The sequence below is a fragment of the Pristis pectinata genome, chromosome 11, assembly GCF_009764475.1.
Source record: "Pristis pectinata isolate sPriPec2 chromosome 11, sPriPec2.1.pri, whole genome shotgun sequence".
NCBI classification, from domain to species: Eukaryota; Metazoa; Chordata; class Chondrichthyes; order Rhinopristiformes; family Pristidae; genus Pristis; species Pristis pectinata.
Genome location: NC_067415.1, coordinates 26,125,141 through 26,137,152, shown reverse-complemented (window position 1 = coordinate 26,137,152; position 12,012 = coordinate 26,125,141). Strand labels below are relative to the sequence as shown.

Here is a 12,012-nt window from a genome sequence, read left to right as displayed (position 1 = left end):
GCTCAAGATCCTTGGTCAGTTGATTTGAATGTATGAAATGGGAGTTGAGAAGTAATTTAGAATATATGAGTATAGCAGCTTTGACATTAGTGTGAAAAAGACATTTCTAACTAAGCTTTTGGTATATTAAAGTGTTATAGAAATCACCATGATGACGACAACAAGTAAAATATTAATGACTGATAAGACTTTTTGGAGCTTGATCTGAGAAATCAACTGCTCTTCTCAAGTTTAAGTGTGACTACAACAGTCACTTATATACCAATTGATTAAATACAGATTTTTGTAAGTTTTAATAAATGAACAGAAACAAACATTAGGGTTTCCACAATAACTCTTCTCATCTCACTCTAATTATTTTTCAGCTGATCTGCTTCCTCTCAGTGGGACACTGTCATTCTTTCTCCAGGACATTGCATATCCTTAGGATGGCCAGGTGCACACCAGGAAGCAGTTCCATTGGCATGTGGAAAAATATGTAATTAAATGAGATTTGAATAAAAATCATAAATATTAGTCACACCTGTTTGCACAGTTGATGTTTTTGTGGCCATGGTAAAATTTTTCACTAAATTATATCCAGCATGAAAATATTAAAATTTAACACAGTACATATTAATGTATGTTGTGTAATTTCCACATGTGTTTTTAAAGTAACATGGTTGCATTAACCTATGCCTGGCTGCAGGAGCACAGTAACAGCAGTCAACACCATCAGATTTAATTATTTCCATGCGCAAATGGTGGTGGCTCTGATGTCACATGAAACGTCTGGATCTGCGTAAGGTTGCAGTAAAAATAACATACAAAGGCTAGGGAGAAGCAATGAGTCAGAACAGCAGCTGTCAGACAAGCCAAATTCCCTCTTAACTTTGAATAGAGTTACTCATTCTTGAATCCCAGCAAGAATAAAGCTAAGTTAATGACTCAATGAGCTGTTGAAGATTGTGTTTTTTTCTCCCTGCACAAATCACATTAACAACATTAAGCATTTGAAGGAAAAGCATGAAATGAATTGGAGGCATTGACTTTGGTGTCTATGCGAGTTGATGCAATTCAAGATCAGTGTGAATAGAACATGCTCTTCCTAAATGTTTCAGTTTCTCATTGTCTTATTTTATAAGGCTAGGAATTTTACTCTTATCCCATGACTGTAGCTACATGGAAAGTGAATGGGCTGATGGATTAGTGCTGTGGCTTGGAAATGACTAAACTGTCATGCCAAACAGCGTCAGATTCTGCCCGGTATCTAATCTAACCTGCAATACAGCTCTAGGGAGGAGGGAGAGGTAGTGGGAAAGGGGGTGGGTGGAATCCAGATGTTTCAGATTATTCAAATATAACATGGCTTTGTTTGTTTTATTAATCTTTCAGTAACCATTTCATAAACAACAGCAACTCGTCCAGGGGCCAGGTCACAAATCTTCTATTCTGTGTGAAAGAAAGAAAATACCTTGATATTCTGCTTTGTCCTTCTCTGAAGACAATGATTTTTTTCCTGGAGCACAGTTGCACCGCTTTGGGTTTTGACAGTGCAGGGCCTACAGTTCAATGTCCTGGCCGGTGTACGCACAAGATCTTCAATAGTGAAGACTGGATGGGAGCTGGAGAGAAAGCCCTGAGGGGATTTCACACCCCAGCCAAAAGGAACATCTCTACCATTGCTTAGACCAGCTAACCCAGGACCCTATTTGTGTTCACAAGGCAGCTATTAAATGGCACTGAATTTTGGATGTTGAGTATAACACACAGCCCTTACTCTATTGCACTTAGTGCTAAAACTGAGGGTAAAGTTCAAGGAGAGTTCTCTTACCTCAGCCACCCCATTTCTGATGAGGGTTCACATCCAAAATGTGAACATCTTTCTCTTGCAGTTGCTAACTATCCTAATTTGCTAGTCCAGTATATCCTATTTGTAGTTCAGATTTCTAACATTCAGAGCCTTTCTCCTTAGATCCCAAATCTTTCATACTATGAATGGCTGAGGCTCAGGACCGATTCCTGTGGTACTTGTAACAGTCTGCCCTGAAAACAATCCAAAGTACCGCAGTCTCTTTGAAAACAACCCATTTATTCCTACTCTGCTTTCTGATACATGTTAAAATATTACCCCCAACTCTGAGGCTTATTTCCTATAAAATACGTTGTGTGGTATATTATCAGCAGTTGAATTTAATTTTATTAAACTTCAACATTCAGCACAGAGTCAGGTGAACAGTTAATTTGTTTTGGGAATGCATCTTAGCACTAGTGTTGGCCAGGAAACTTGGAAAATTGCCTCAATTTTACCTTGAATTGTGTCATGGGATGTTTAATAGTCAGGAGAATACCATTATTTAACCTCTCATTCAAAGGTAGGTGCCTCTGAGTCTTAGAACTGCACTAAATATACTCCGGAGGGAGGCTTGGACACAATCAACTGTTTCAAGCTTAGAGTGCTGAACTGAGCCAAGGTTTCATTGCTCAGCCTTAAATGAGAGTTTCCAGGATGCCTCTCTCCTCCATGAGAGGATCATGATTATAATAGGACAAGGCCCAGAACAGGGGCACCCTAATTGGGGGATCTTGCATCTCAGCCCTCAGTCAAGCTTGACATTTAGTATGGGTGTGTCTAGTCTCACCTACAGCAACAGAGCCCACTTTGTTATCCAGTCTGGGGATCATATCTGAGAGTTTACAACCTTGCTGTCATAATTGACCATACCGTCATTCCCTCACCTTTGCACAGTTGCCTGACTCCAGCCTAGCATGAGTCCTGCTGCTGGAACTCTGAGTAAGAAGTGGATGAAGTAGGTGGCAACACATCACTCAATTTTATATGAACTGCCACCAAATCAAATACTGCTTCGCACAATGGAGAGCTTAGCTTAGATGCAAGACCTCCAAATGGTGAATCATTGGGTCTGAGTGACTTGAAGTCAGAGTCTCAGAGTCCTGGAGTCATAGAGCACAGAAGCAGCCCCTTCAGCCCATATCACTTGCTGTATCTTTCTACACTAATCCCGTTTATCTGCATCAAGTCTGTAGCCTTCTATGCCTTGGCAATTCAAGTAGTTGTCTAGGAGCGAGACTACCTCTACCACCTCTTCAGGCAGCACATTCCAGACTCCAAACACTTTCTGTGTGAACACATTCCTCCTCAGATCCCTTCTGAGCCTTGTCCTCTCACCTTAAACATGTGCCACCTTGCCTTAGATAGCCCCACCCTGGGAAAAAGACTTTAACTACCTACCTTATCTATTCCCCCTCATAACTTCACATACTTCAAACAGGTCACCCCCTCAGCCTCCTCTGCTTCAGGGAAAACAAGCTCAACCTCTCCCCATAACTCCAATCCAGACAACATCCTGGTGAAACTTCTCTCCGTCCTCTCCAGTGCCGTCACATCCTTCCTATAATCAGAAGTGCACACAATATTCCAGGTGTGGCCGAACCAATGTTTTATGAAGTTGTAATGTGACGTCCCAGCTCTTGTATTCTATGCCGCAGATGATGAAGATAAGCCTCCCATATACTAAGCCCATCACCTTATCCACTGTGCTGCCACTTTCATAGAACATCCAACAGTACTGCACAGGAACAGGTCCTTTGACCCACAATATCTGCACTGACCACAATGCCAATTTATACTGTACATTGTCTATATCCCTCCATTCTCAACCTGTTCATGTGTCTGTCTCAATGCCTCTTAAACATTGCTATTGTATCTCACTTCCTCTGGCAGCACGTTCCAGGCACCTACCACTGTCAGTGTAAAAAACTTGACATGTAAATCTCCTTTAAACTTTCTCTCTCTAGCTTTGCCCTGATATTTCCATCCTGGGAAAAAAAAGACTCTATCTACCCTATCTTTCAGGGATCTGTGGACTTGTACTCCAAGGTCCTTCTGGTCATCAACATTCCCGAGGGCCTTACCATTTACTGTGTAGGACCTACCTTTGTTTGCCTTCCCAAAATGTATCTCCTTGCACTTGTCAGGATTAAATTCCATTTTCTGTTACTCTGCCCAATTTTCCAGCTGAGCTATATCATGTTGTAGCTTTAGACAACCTTCCATGACAACACCAACTTTTGTATCAATTTTCATATTTTTGTCTCATCTGCAAAAGTCAATCACTCCTATGAAAAGTGTAGATGGGAGTTCTCCCCAATGTCTCCAGCAAGACAGGCTGTCTCGGTCAGGGCCCTGCTCCCCATCTTTCCCCTACCACTTCTGGCTACTTGTCTAGTCTTTGAGCCCTCTCCACTTCTTCCTGTCATGCTTATGGCCTCACAAAACAATCACCATTTCTCCATGCCTTGTAACCCAGCAACAGTACTCTCAGACACCATGAATATACTTTCCCTTCTCCAAAAATATTCTCAAGACTCCCTGAAGTCCTAAGGCTTTACTTCTTTTGATATAGCTTTGTTCTCCAAACAACACTACTCCAACTTATTAGCATTATTAGGTTTTCAGTAATGGAGCATGTATTGCAGCTGGTAAACGTTAGGTTCAGCCTGCTGTTCAACAACTCATTTTCCAGACAGGGTTAACACACAGTATTCGGTTAATCCTGGTGGCACAATTTGGCAGCACCTGCATTAAATCTGCATTGCACATGAATTACTCTGCATATCTCTGGCATACACACATGATGCATGTGGTGTTGCACCATCTAGTTTGCCCAGTAATGTGAGTTGCACAGAGTATGTGTACTTACAATTAAAACTGGAAGCAAATTGGCACCCTTGGTTCTGGGAAATAGAACACTAGACAGCACAGTTTCACATTATCATATCTTCAAACAAAGTGTCATTGACTGGGCAGAAGCATTTTCAGCATAAGCTCTGTGAATGTTGAGCATTACTAATTGATTATTCACAAAATGTGTGACAGCAATATAAAATAGTTCAGTGTCACAAAGAATAAGGTAATTAACATCCATCAGATTAAGTAATCAAAGAGGGCCTTGTGTTACGAATGCCTGGATTTCCACGTGATTTCCTACAGATAACTTGGAGAAAAGTTACATTGTTTCATAGGCTTTTTCTGGATTTCCTTAAATCCCTGTGTTTACTGCTGCCACATTGTCTAACTTGTCTTTATAAATAATGCAACAGAAAACTAGGACATGGAGCATCACTTTGGAATGTGAAATAGAATCCACTTTGTACAACACTGAGGAAAGATAGTGCATTCATTTGTTACATGAATCAAGTTGTATGTTTATAATTTCATCACTTGTACTTTCTTGCCCTATTTTGCTGCTATTTTTCCTTTCACTGCTATAAATAAACATTCCAGATGCATATAGAAGACAAGCAAATTTGAAAAAGCAACATCTACATCTCACCTTCATCAGCATCAGTCACTTTCAGGGTTAAAACATTTGTGCCAATGGGGACATTTTCCATTATAGAAACATTGTAGGAATCGGGAGCAAACACTGGCGGGTTATCATTGATATCCAGCACGTTGAAGTATACCCGGATCACACTGAATTGTCCTTCTGTATTCGTCGCTTTCACAGTGAGAATGTAATACTTTGCAGACTCAAAGTCCAGAGGACGAGTAAGGGTAAAGTTTCCAGTGGCTGGGTTAATAACAAAGAGTCCATTCCCATCATCTTCTTGTATTGCATACACATCGTCATCGACTCCCTGATTTGGAGCAGTGGCTGTTACTACTCCTACTGTGGTGCCTGGATTGAATGAAGGAAACAATGTTATGTACATTTTCATCTGATACAAAGCCAAACATCTGCTTCATGCTGAAAACTCTTACTTTGATAAAATACTGCAAGTGGAAAGATTCAAGTATACTATTGATCTTATTTACAAACATTAATATAATCCAGTGCAAAAGGAAATCTGATCTTGGGAAACTTCTTTTTATTTTCTGTAATTACAGTACTTAGAAGTATTTTACTATGTTGTAAAATGAACGTAACTATTTCCCAAATATTGAAGAAAAAAAATCATGTGGCAATAGCTTTGCCATTGGACAATGTCAGTGTTCTTGGATGGTTCAAGCTCATCCATGGATATTACATGATGTGTTAGCTTGGTTTACAATGTTGACTGAGAGAAATTTACACAATCTGTGGAATGAAACAGAAGTGTTCATTCCTTTCACAGACTAAATTCAATCATCCCTATCATGTAGCTTTCTTCGCTTAAATAATCAAGTACTTAAGAGAAGCTTTCTCTGGAGAGTCAGAGGCTGAGGGCTGACCTAGTAGAAGTATATGAGAGGCATGGATAGGGTAGATATGGAGAACTTCCACCTCCCCACACCCCAGAGTGGAAATATTAGATACTAGAGGGCATTGCTTTAAGATGAGAAGGGGAAAGTTTAAAGGAGATGTATGAGGTAGTTTTCTTTTTGTACAGAGAATAGTTGGTGCCTGGAACACACTGCCAGGGGAAATGGTGGAAGCAAATACAATAGCAACTATTAAGAGGCAGTCAGACAGGCACATGAATAGAGAATGGAGGGATGGATATAGAACATGTGCTGGCAGATGGGATTAGTTTGGATTGGCATCATGATTGGCACAGTCGTTGTGGGCCACAGGGCCTGTTCCTATGCTGTACTGTTCTATGTTCTTACGTTCTATTTTCAGTGTTCTATGTTCTAAGCTTGTACAAAATACGTGTCTGATTAATTCTCTTCAAAGCCCCCAATTCTAAAGACAGTCAAGAAGAAAAACAAAATCACAATATCTAATGATCACTTCAATTATTCCAAACTAGCTAAATCCTTTTCACATTGCTTGTTTTCTGGACCTCAACATTCCTTGGAGTATTAGATATTCAATGCCTCTGCTAATTCTTAAAAGCTTTATTGCCACCTGACCTGATTTACAACTCATTTTGAAGCAGGCATGATTAAGTAATCGGTTCATTTCCATTATCTGAATAAATATCATTCTTCTTACATTATTTCTTATTTGAAGCTTGCTAGTTTTATAGAGTGCCCATTGTTCAGAGCAATTAGCTTCCTTATATTTATCTGGTCCATACCTCAGCAGTTTAAAGAACTGTCCTCAATTCTCTTTTTGCAAATGAAAAGAAGTGTAGTTTTGTGAATTTATTTTAATAACTTAAAGCCCTGAGTTGCAGGATCATCTTTATCATTCTTCTCAACAATACATTGTTTTCCTTCACTCACCCTTTAAATGTCATTTCATCATTATAAAAACCAATATGTAATAATAGTGGCTACAGAGAATGTAATTCATTTCTTACATACAAAGTCAAGAAACAATGAACCCAAATCCAGAAATCTATATCAGAACTCACTTCCATTTCCTACAAGTACACAGTTCCATATCTGCATCATGCGGCAAAAGGTAATGGGATCAAGAATTAGTTATGGAAAAGCCAGAATAAATTGTTACTATGGTACTACTGGGTAACTATGTCATGAGCCAAAGAAATAAATAAACACAGGCCAATAATACTGAGATTTGTCAGCTTCATGCCCTGCAAATGTTATCACATCAACACTTCATCGTGCAGAGTTCCTAATAATACAAAATTAAATCACATTACCTGGAGCTACATCCTCCTGGATGTCAAAACTGTAAACATTTGAGAAGACCAGCCTGTTGTTGTGAATGTTCCTGAGGTTATCATTTAATGCTGTTTGTGAAGACTCAATATGATTCTTGGCAGAACGAGACTCTTGCTTCAGATCTGCAATTCCCAAACCTTCCTTACTGGTGAAATCAGTGTCGGTGTCACCAACTTTATCACCTGTTATATCCGTATTCATGCACTGCTTAAAAAGAAATAATTTTACAGATCTAAGAGTCCATTATGCCATTCCTGCTGTAGGACCAGAGAACTTTATCACCCATATTGTTCTGCAACATTTGTTCTCAAAAACTAGCAACTTTACACTTTTATTCTTCCCACCTTCATCCTCTTGTCATCTCCCTCCTTAAAGACACAAGGATAATGATTTTCAACCGTGCAGCTGGAGTGCTAAGAAAAGTTGAGCAGAAGCACAGTATATTGTCACTTCAGGCGTTGGAAAAGGATTTCCTCTTGATTCCTTGGAATACTGTGAACTCGCACACTCATATCTGGATGAAGCAGGGGAAGGGGGACAGAAACCATTGACACTAACCCTTCACCAATACTCACTGACCTCTGTTGCCTTGCTCAAGTTTCCGCTTTTTAAGTTCAGCACCTGAAAGCAATGGGCTTGCAGGCTATTGGATTTCGCTAAGCATCAAAACTAGGTCCAAGGCTGCCTTCACCTGACAGCCTTGCCTACGCAAGTTATAACAACATTGTTATCAGGAGCAGAAGACCAGACTGGGAATTACCTCAGGAGAGGGTGGAACTCTTGTGTGACTTGATATTGGATGGAGGGAAACCTCATTTTACCTGTGTATCTGGGGTTACCACAAAAGACATGAGCAGGAGAGGACCAATCAGCCACTTGAGCTTGCTCCGCCTTTTAATTAGATAATAGTGGATCCAATTGTGATGTCAACACCACTTTCACATTCCCTTTCTATACCTCTTGACTCCTTTGTAGCTCAAATGTATGTCAAACTCTACCTTGACCACATAGAATGACTTTGCCTCCATAGCTCTCTGGGGTAGAAAGTACCAAAGGTTCCTTTCCCCCAGGAAGAAGAAATTCTTCCTCATGTTCATTTTAAATGGACAGCACCCTATTCTAAAATTATGCACCATAATTTTAGACAAGCTCACTAGTGGAAACATCTTGTCAGCATCCATCCTGTCAATCTCTCACAGAATTGTAAAGTGTAAAGTTTTTTTAATGGAATATAACTGTAATACTTCTTGCATTAATGGGTAGCATAATTAAAAGTTTCTTATTTCAAATTGTGCAATTGTAATGGCTCAAGGCTAAGAGCTTTTAGTTATTTGTAATCAATAAATCCTCACTGTCTTTTATTTGTAAATAGCTTGTAATCAAGAACAATAAATGGAGAATGCTGTGACAAGGTCAGATTGTGTTTTATTTCTGCAGAGGACTTCACCTCCAGCAACTCCTCATGCAACAAGCAGACATTAAAAGGCAATGTTCAGTTCTGGTAATCCTGTTCTGCTTTCCCAGGCAACACAACAGAAGCTCCATTATAAGAGGATATAAGAACAGAATATGAAATTCCATTTGATTTTCTCTGACCTTAACTCATTCACCAATGATGAAAATCCAATTAGATGGTTTAGCCTTTTTGACTTAAGCACATTTGTACAGTTATACCACAGGAATTGGCATCTTAAAAACATAAATTTTCCAACACTCATTGCACTTCCAGTAATTTACCCAAACCTAATGTTTGCTCTTTGCTGCTGAAAGGAGAAAATAGTCAAGTATCAATTACACAGCTCTGAATTCTGGCTGATATTCAAGAAGAAAAATTTCGTATGAGGGTTGCTGAATACTAATGTCAAATCCTTGTCTCAATATTGAAAATTTACCCAAAAGAATTCCAATGATGGAAGGAACTTTACATCGCCCCATTTGCAATTAAAACAGAGCATCTTTACTTTGTGAACTTGTCCTGCTCAATTCCAGTTTCAAGTCCAATATTTTTTGCTGCAGCTGGGGTGCCTGCCTGTGCTGTGTCTTGAGGTTAATCAGTGGCTTAGAATGGGTGGGTCCTGCAGGAAAGAAGAGGGAAGGACCTACTGAGTGAGGCTCAGAGGGCAGATTTTCTCCACATGAGTCAAAAAAGCCTCTGCCTTACTTTGGGTGGGCCATTTCATCCTTCTCAACGGGTTGAGCAGAGGAGCCACAACACCTTTCAGCCAGGTTAAAGCAGGTTGGTAGCCAATGGAAAAACTGAATGGGATAAAGTGAATCCATATAGTCTGGGATCAAACCTGGGGCCATTCCTATTTATATACTTTAGTTCCACAATGGGCAGTAAACTTAAATGAACTATGTATAATCTACATTAATTTACGTTTATATTAACTTATGTTTGTCCTTGTCTTATACTGTGCTGCTGCTGCACAAAGCTAATTTTCATGGCATTTATACCCTGTGTGTATATGCCTATCACAACAATCAACTTGAACTTGAACTTGAAATTAATTAGTTGTGGAAGGGGAAGAAAATGTTATTTTTAATGAAACCTCTTCAATCATTTTTATAAAACTGTCTGTAACTGAATTCAATGCAAGTTCTATGAATTGAATTAAAAGGTTTTCCAACAGTAACTATAGTCCTCAGTTTGGGTCTATTTGGCCACACCAATGTTCCTGTGGTGGGACTGACCTTTTCCTGGTATGATGATAAACACTGAGCACACTGGCTTCAGATATTAATATACATCTAAAGGTTCCTTTCAACCACTGGCTTACCAACAGAAAGAACAACAGTTTATTAAATCAGACTAAAGGGAAGGTTTATATACTTAAAGCTTTTATATGTCAAATACTAAAAAAGAGAGCCTCACTGTGGTTCTCTTATCGCAAGTTTCTAAATGCAGTCTTCCTTTAAAAGTGGATTGGTACAAGCTTGTAAACCTATTCAGCTTTTTGAGTTATGGGTTTAATCAGGCAGCCAAATCAACAGCTTTATGATAGGAATGGGAATCCAAGCATTGCTGCAGCTATTTATCAAGTTTTCATGCCAGTAATTTTATTTTCATGAAATGTTTATCACTGTTTATGAGTGAAAATGAAAGTGAAAAAGATGGGGAAAAGTTACTGATTTTGTGCAGGATATACTCAGCATTATTTTTAGAGTAAAGCACTTTTTTGTAAATTCTTATTGCCACTGTTGTTTGTTTGAAGATAACATATCATTTTGTTGCTGATCTACTTTCAGCAATAACTGGCTTGGATGTGAATGTTTTTGACAATATACTCTTTGGGAAGTTTGAGCTAATCTTAATCATTTGCTATCAATAATTTAAATGCAGTCACATGGCCATGCCACCATGGTCTCCCATCATTGTGGGGTGGTGAGACCTTGTGCAGGCTTGGGAGGAGGTTGCAGGAGGGAATGGTGAAATCACAAAGGGATGATAGGGATGGGGGCAGTTAAATGATTGGGAAAAGATCAGGGGAGTTGAGTGGAGAATCATGGTAGGGAGGGAGAGGAGACTGCCAGGGGTTAGAGTGAACATCAGGGTGTACTAGTGATGAGATCATGAGGAAATGGGGACATCATTGAAGAGATAGAGGCAGCTAAAAATCAATGGGGTGGAGTGGTGCAAGGAGAGATCTGAGGGACCATGGAGGACATCTGAAGCGGGATCTAATTGTAGGGTTGGTGAAGAGGGACAACTCCTGAGGACATTAAGGTAACAGAAGTTCACCTTGAGGACGTTGGTGAGACCACACTTGGAATACTGTGCGCAGTTCTGGTTGCTTGGGTATAGGAATGATGTCATTAAGCTGGGAGCAGAAAAGATTCACTGAATCTGGAGGGCTTGAGTTATAAGGAGAGACTGGGACATCTTTCCCTGGAGCGTAGGATGCTGTGGGGCGTCCTTATAGAGGTCTATAAAATCATGAGGGAGATAGTTGAGGTGAATCATCACATTTCCAGGGCAGGGGGGGTCAAAAACTAGAGGGCATTAGTTTAAGGTGAGAGGGGAAAGATTTAAAAGGGACCTGAGGGGCAACCCTTTCACACAGAGAATGGTGGGTATATGAAAGGAGCTGCCAGATGAAGTGGTAAAAGTGGGTACAACTACAATGTTTAAAAGACATTTGGACAAGTACGTGGATAGGAATGGTTTAGAGGGATACCGACCAAATGCAAGGAAATGGGACTAGCATGGACAAGTTGGACCGAAGGGCCTCTTTCCATGCTGAATGACTCTATGAAGATTCTTCAGAGAATTGAGCATTCCAGTAACACTGAAACAGGCCTTAATCCTCCAGTTAAGATCTGCATCAGCAATTGAGCCCCGTATCTTTCGAAATGCAATGTAGAAAATCACCTTGTTTGCCACTTGATGTCACTGCATATCCCGAGTGGCCTCCGTACATGCACACATCAGGTGCCACAGTTTACACCAG

General features: G+C 39.9%; 1 protein-coding gene across 5 annotated transcripts in view; it reads right to left on the bottom strand.

Moving 5' to 3' along the window:
• LOC127576201 (protocadherin Fat 4-like) overlaps window positions 1-12,012 on the bottom strand; it is a 108,927-nt gene that overhangs the window by 95,606 nt on the left and 1,309 nt on the right. For all 5 annotated transcript variants that reach the window (XM_052026615.1, XM_052026617.1, XM_052026618.1 and 2 more), the window contains exons 2-3: window positions 7,540-7,765; window positions 5,337-5,684 (exon numbers count right to left, since the gene is read on the bottom strand). In XM_052026615.1, the coding sequence (XP_051882575.1) occupies window positions 5,337-5,684; window positions 7,540-7,765 (574 nt within the window). The remainder of the gene's footprint in view (window positions 1-5,336; window positions 5,685-7,539; window positions 7,766-12,012) is intronic.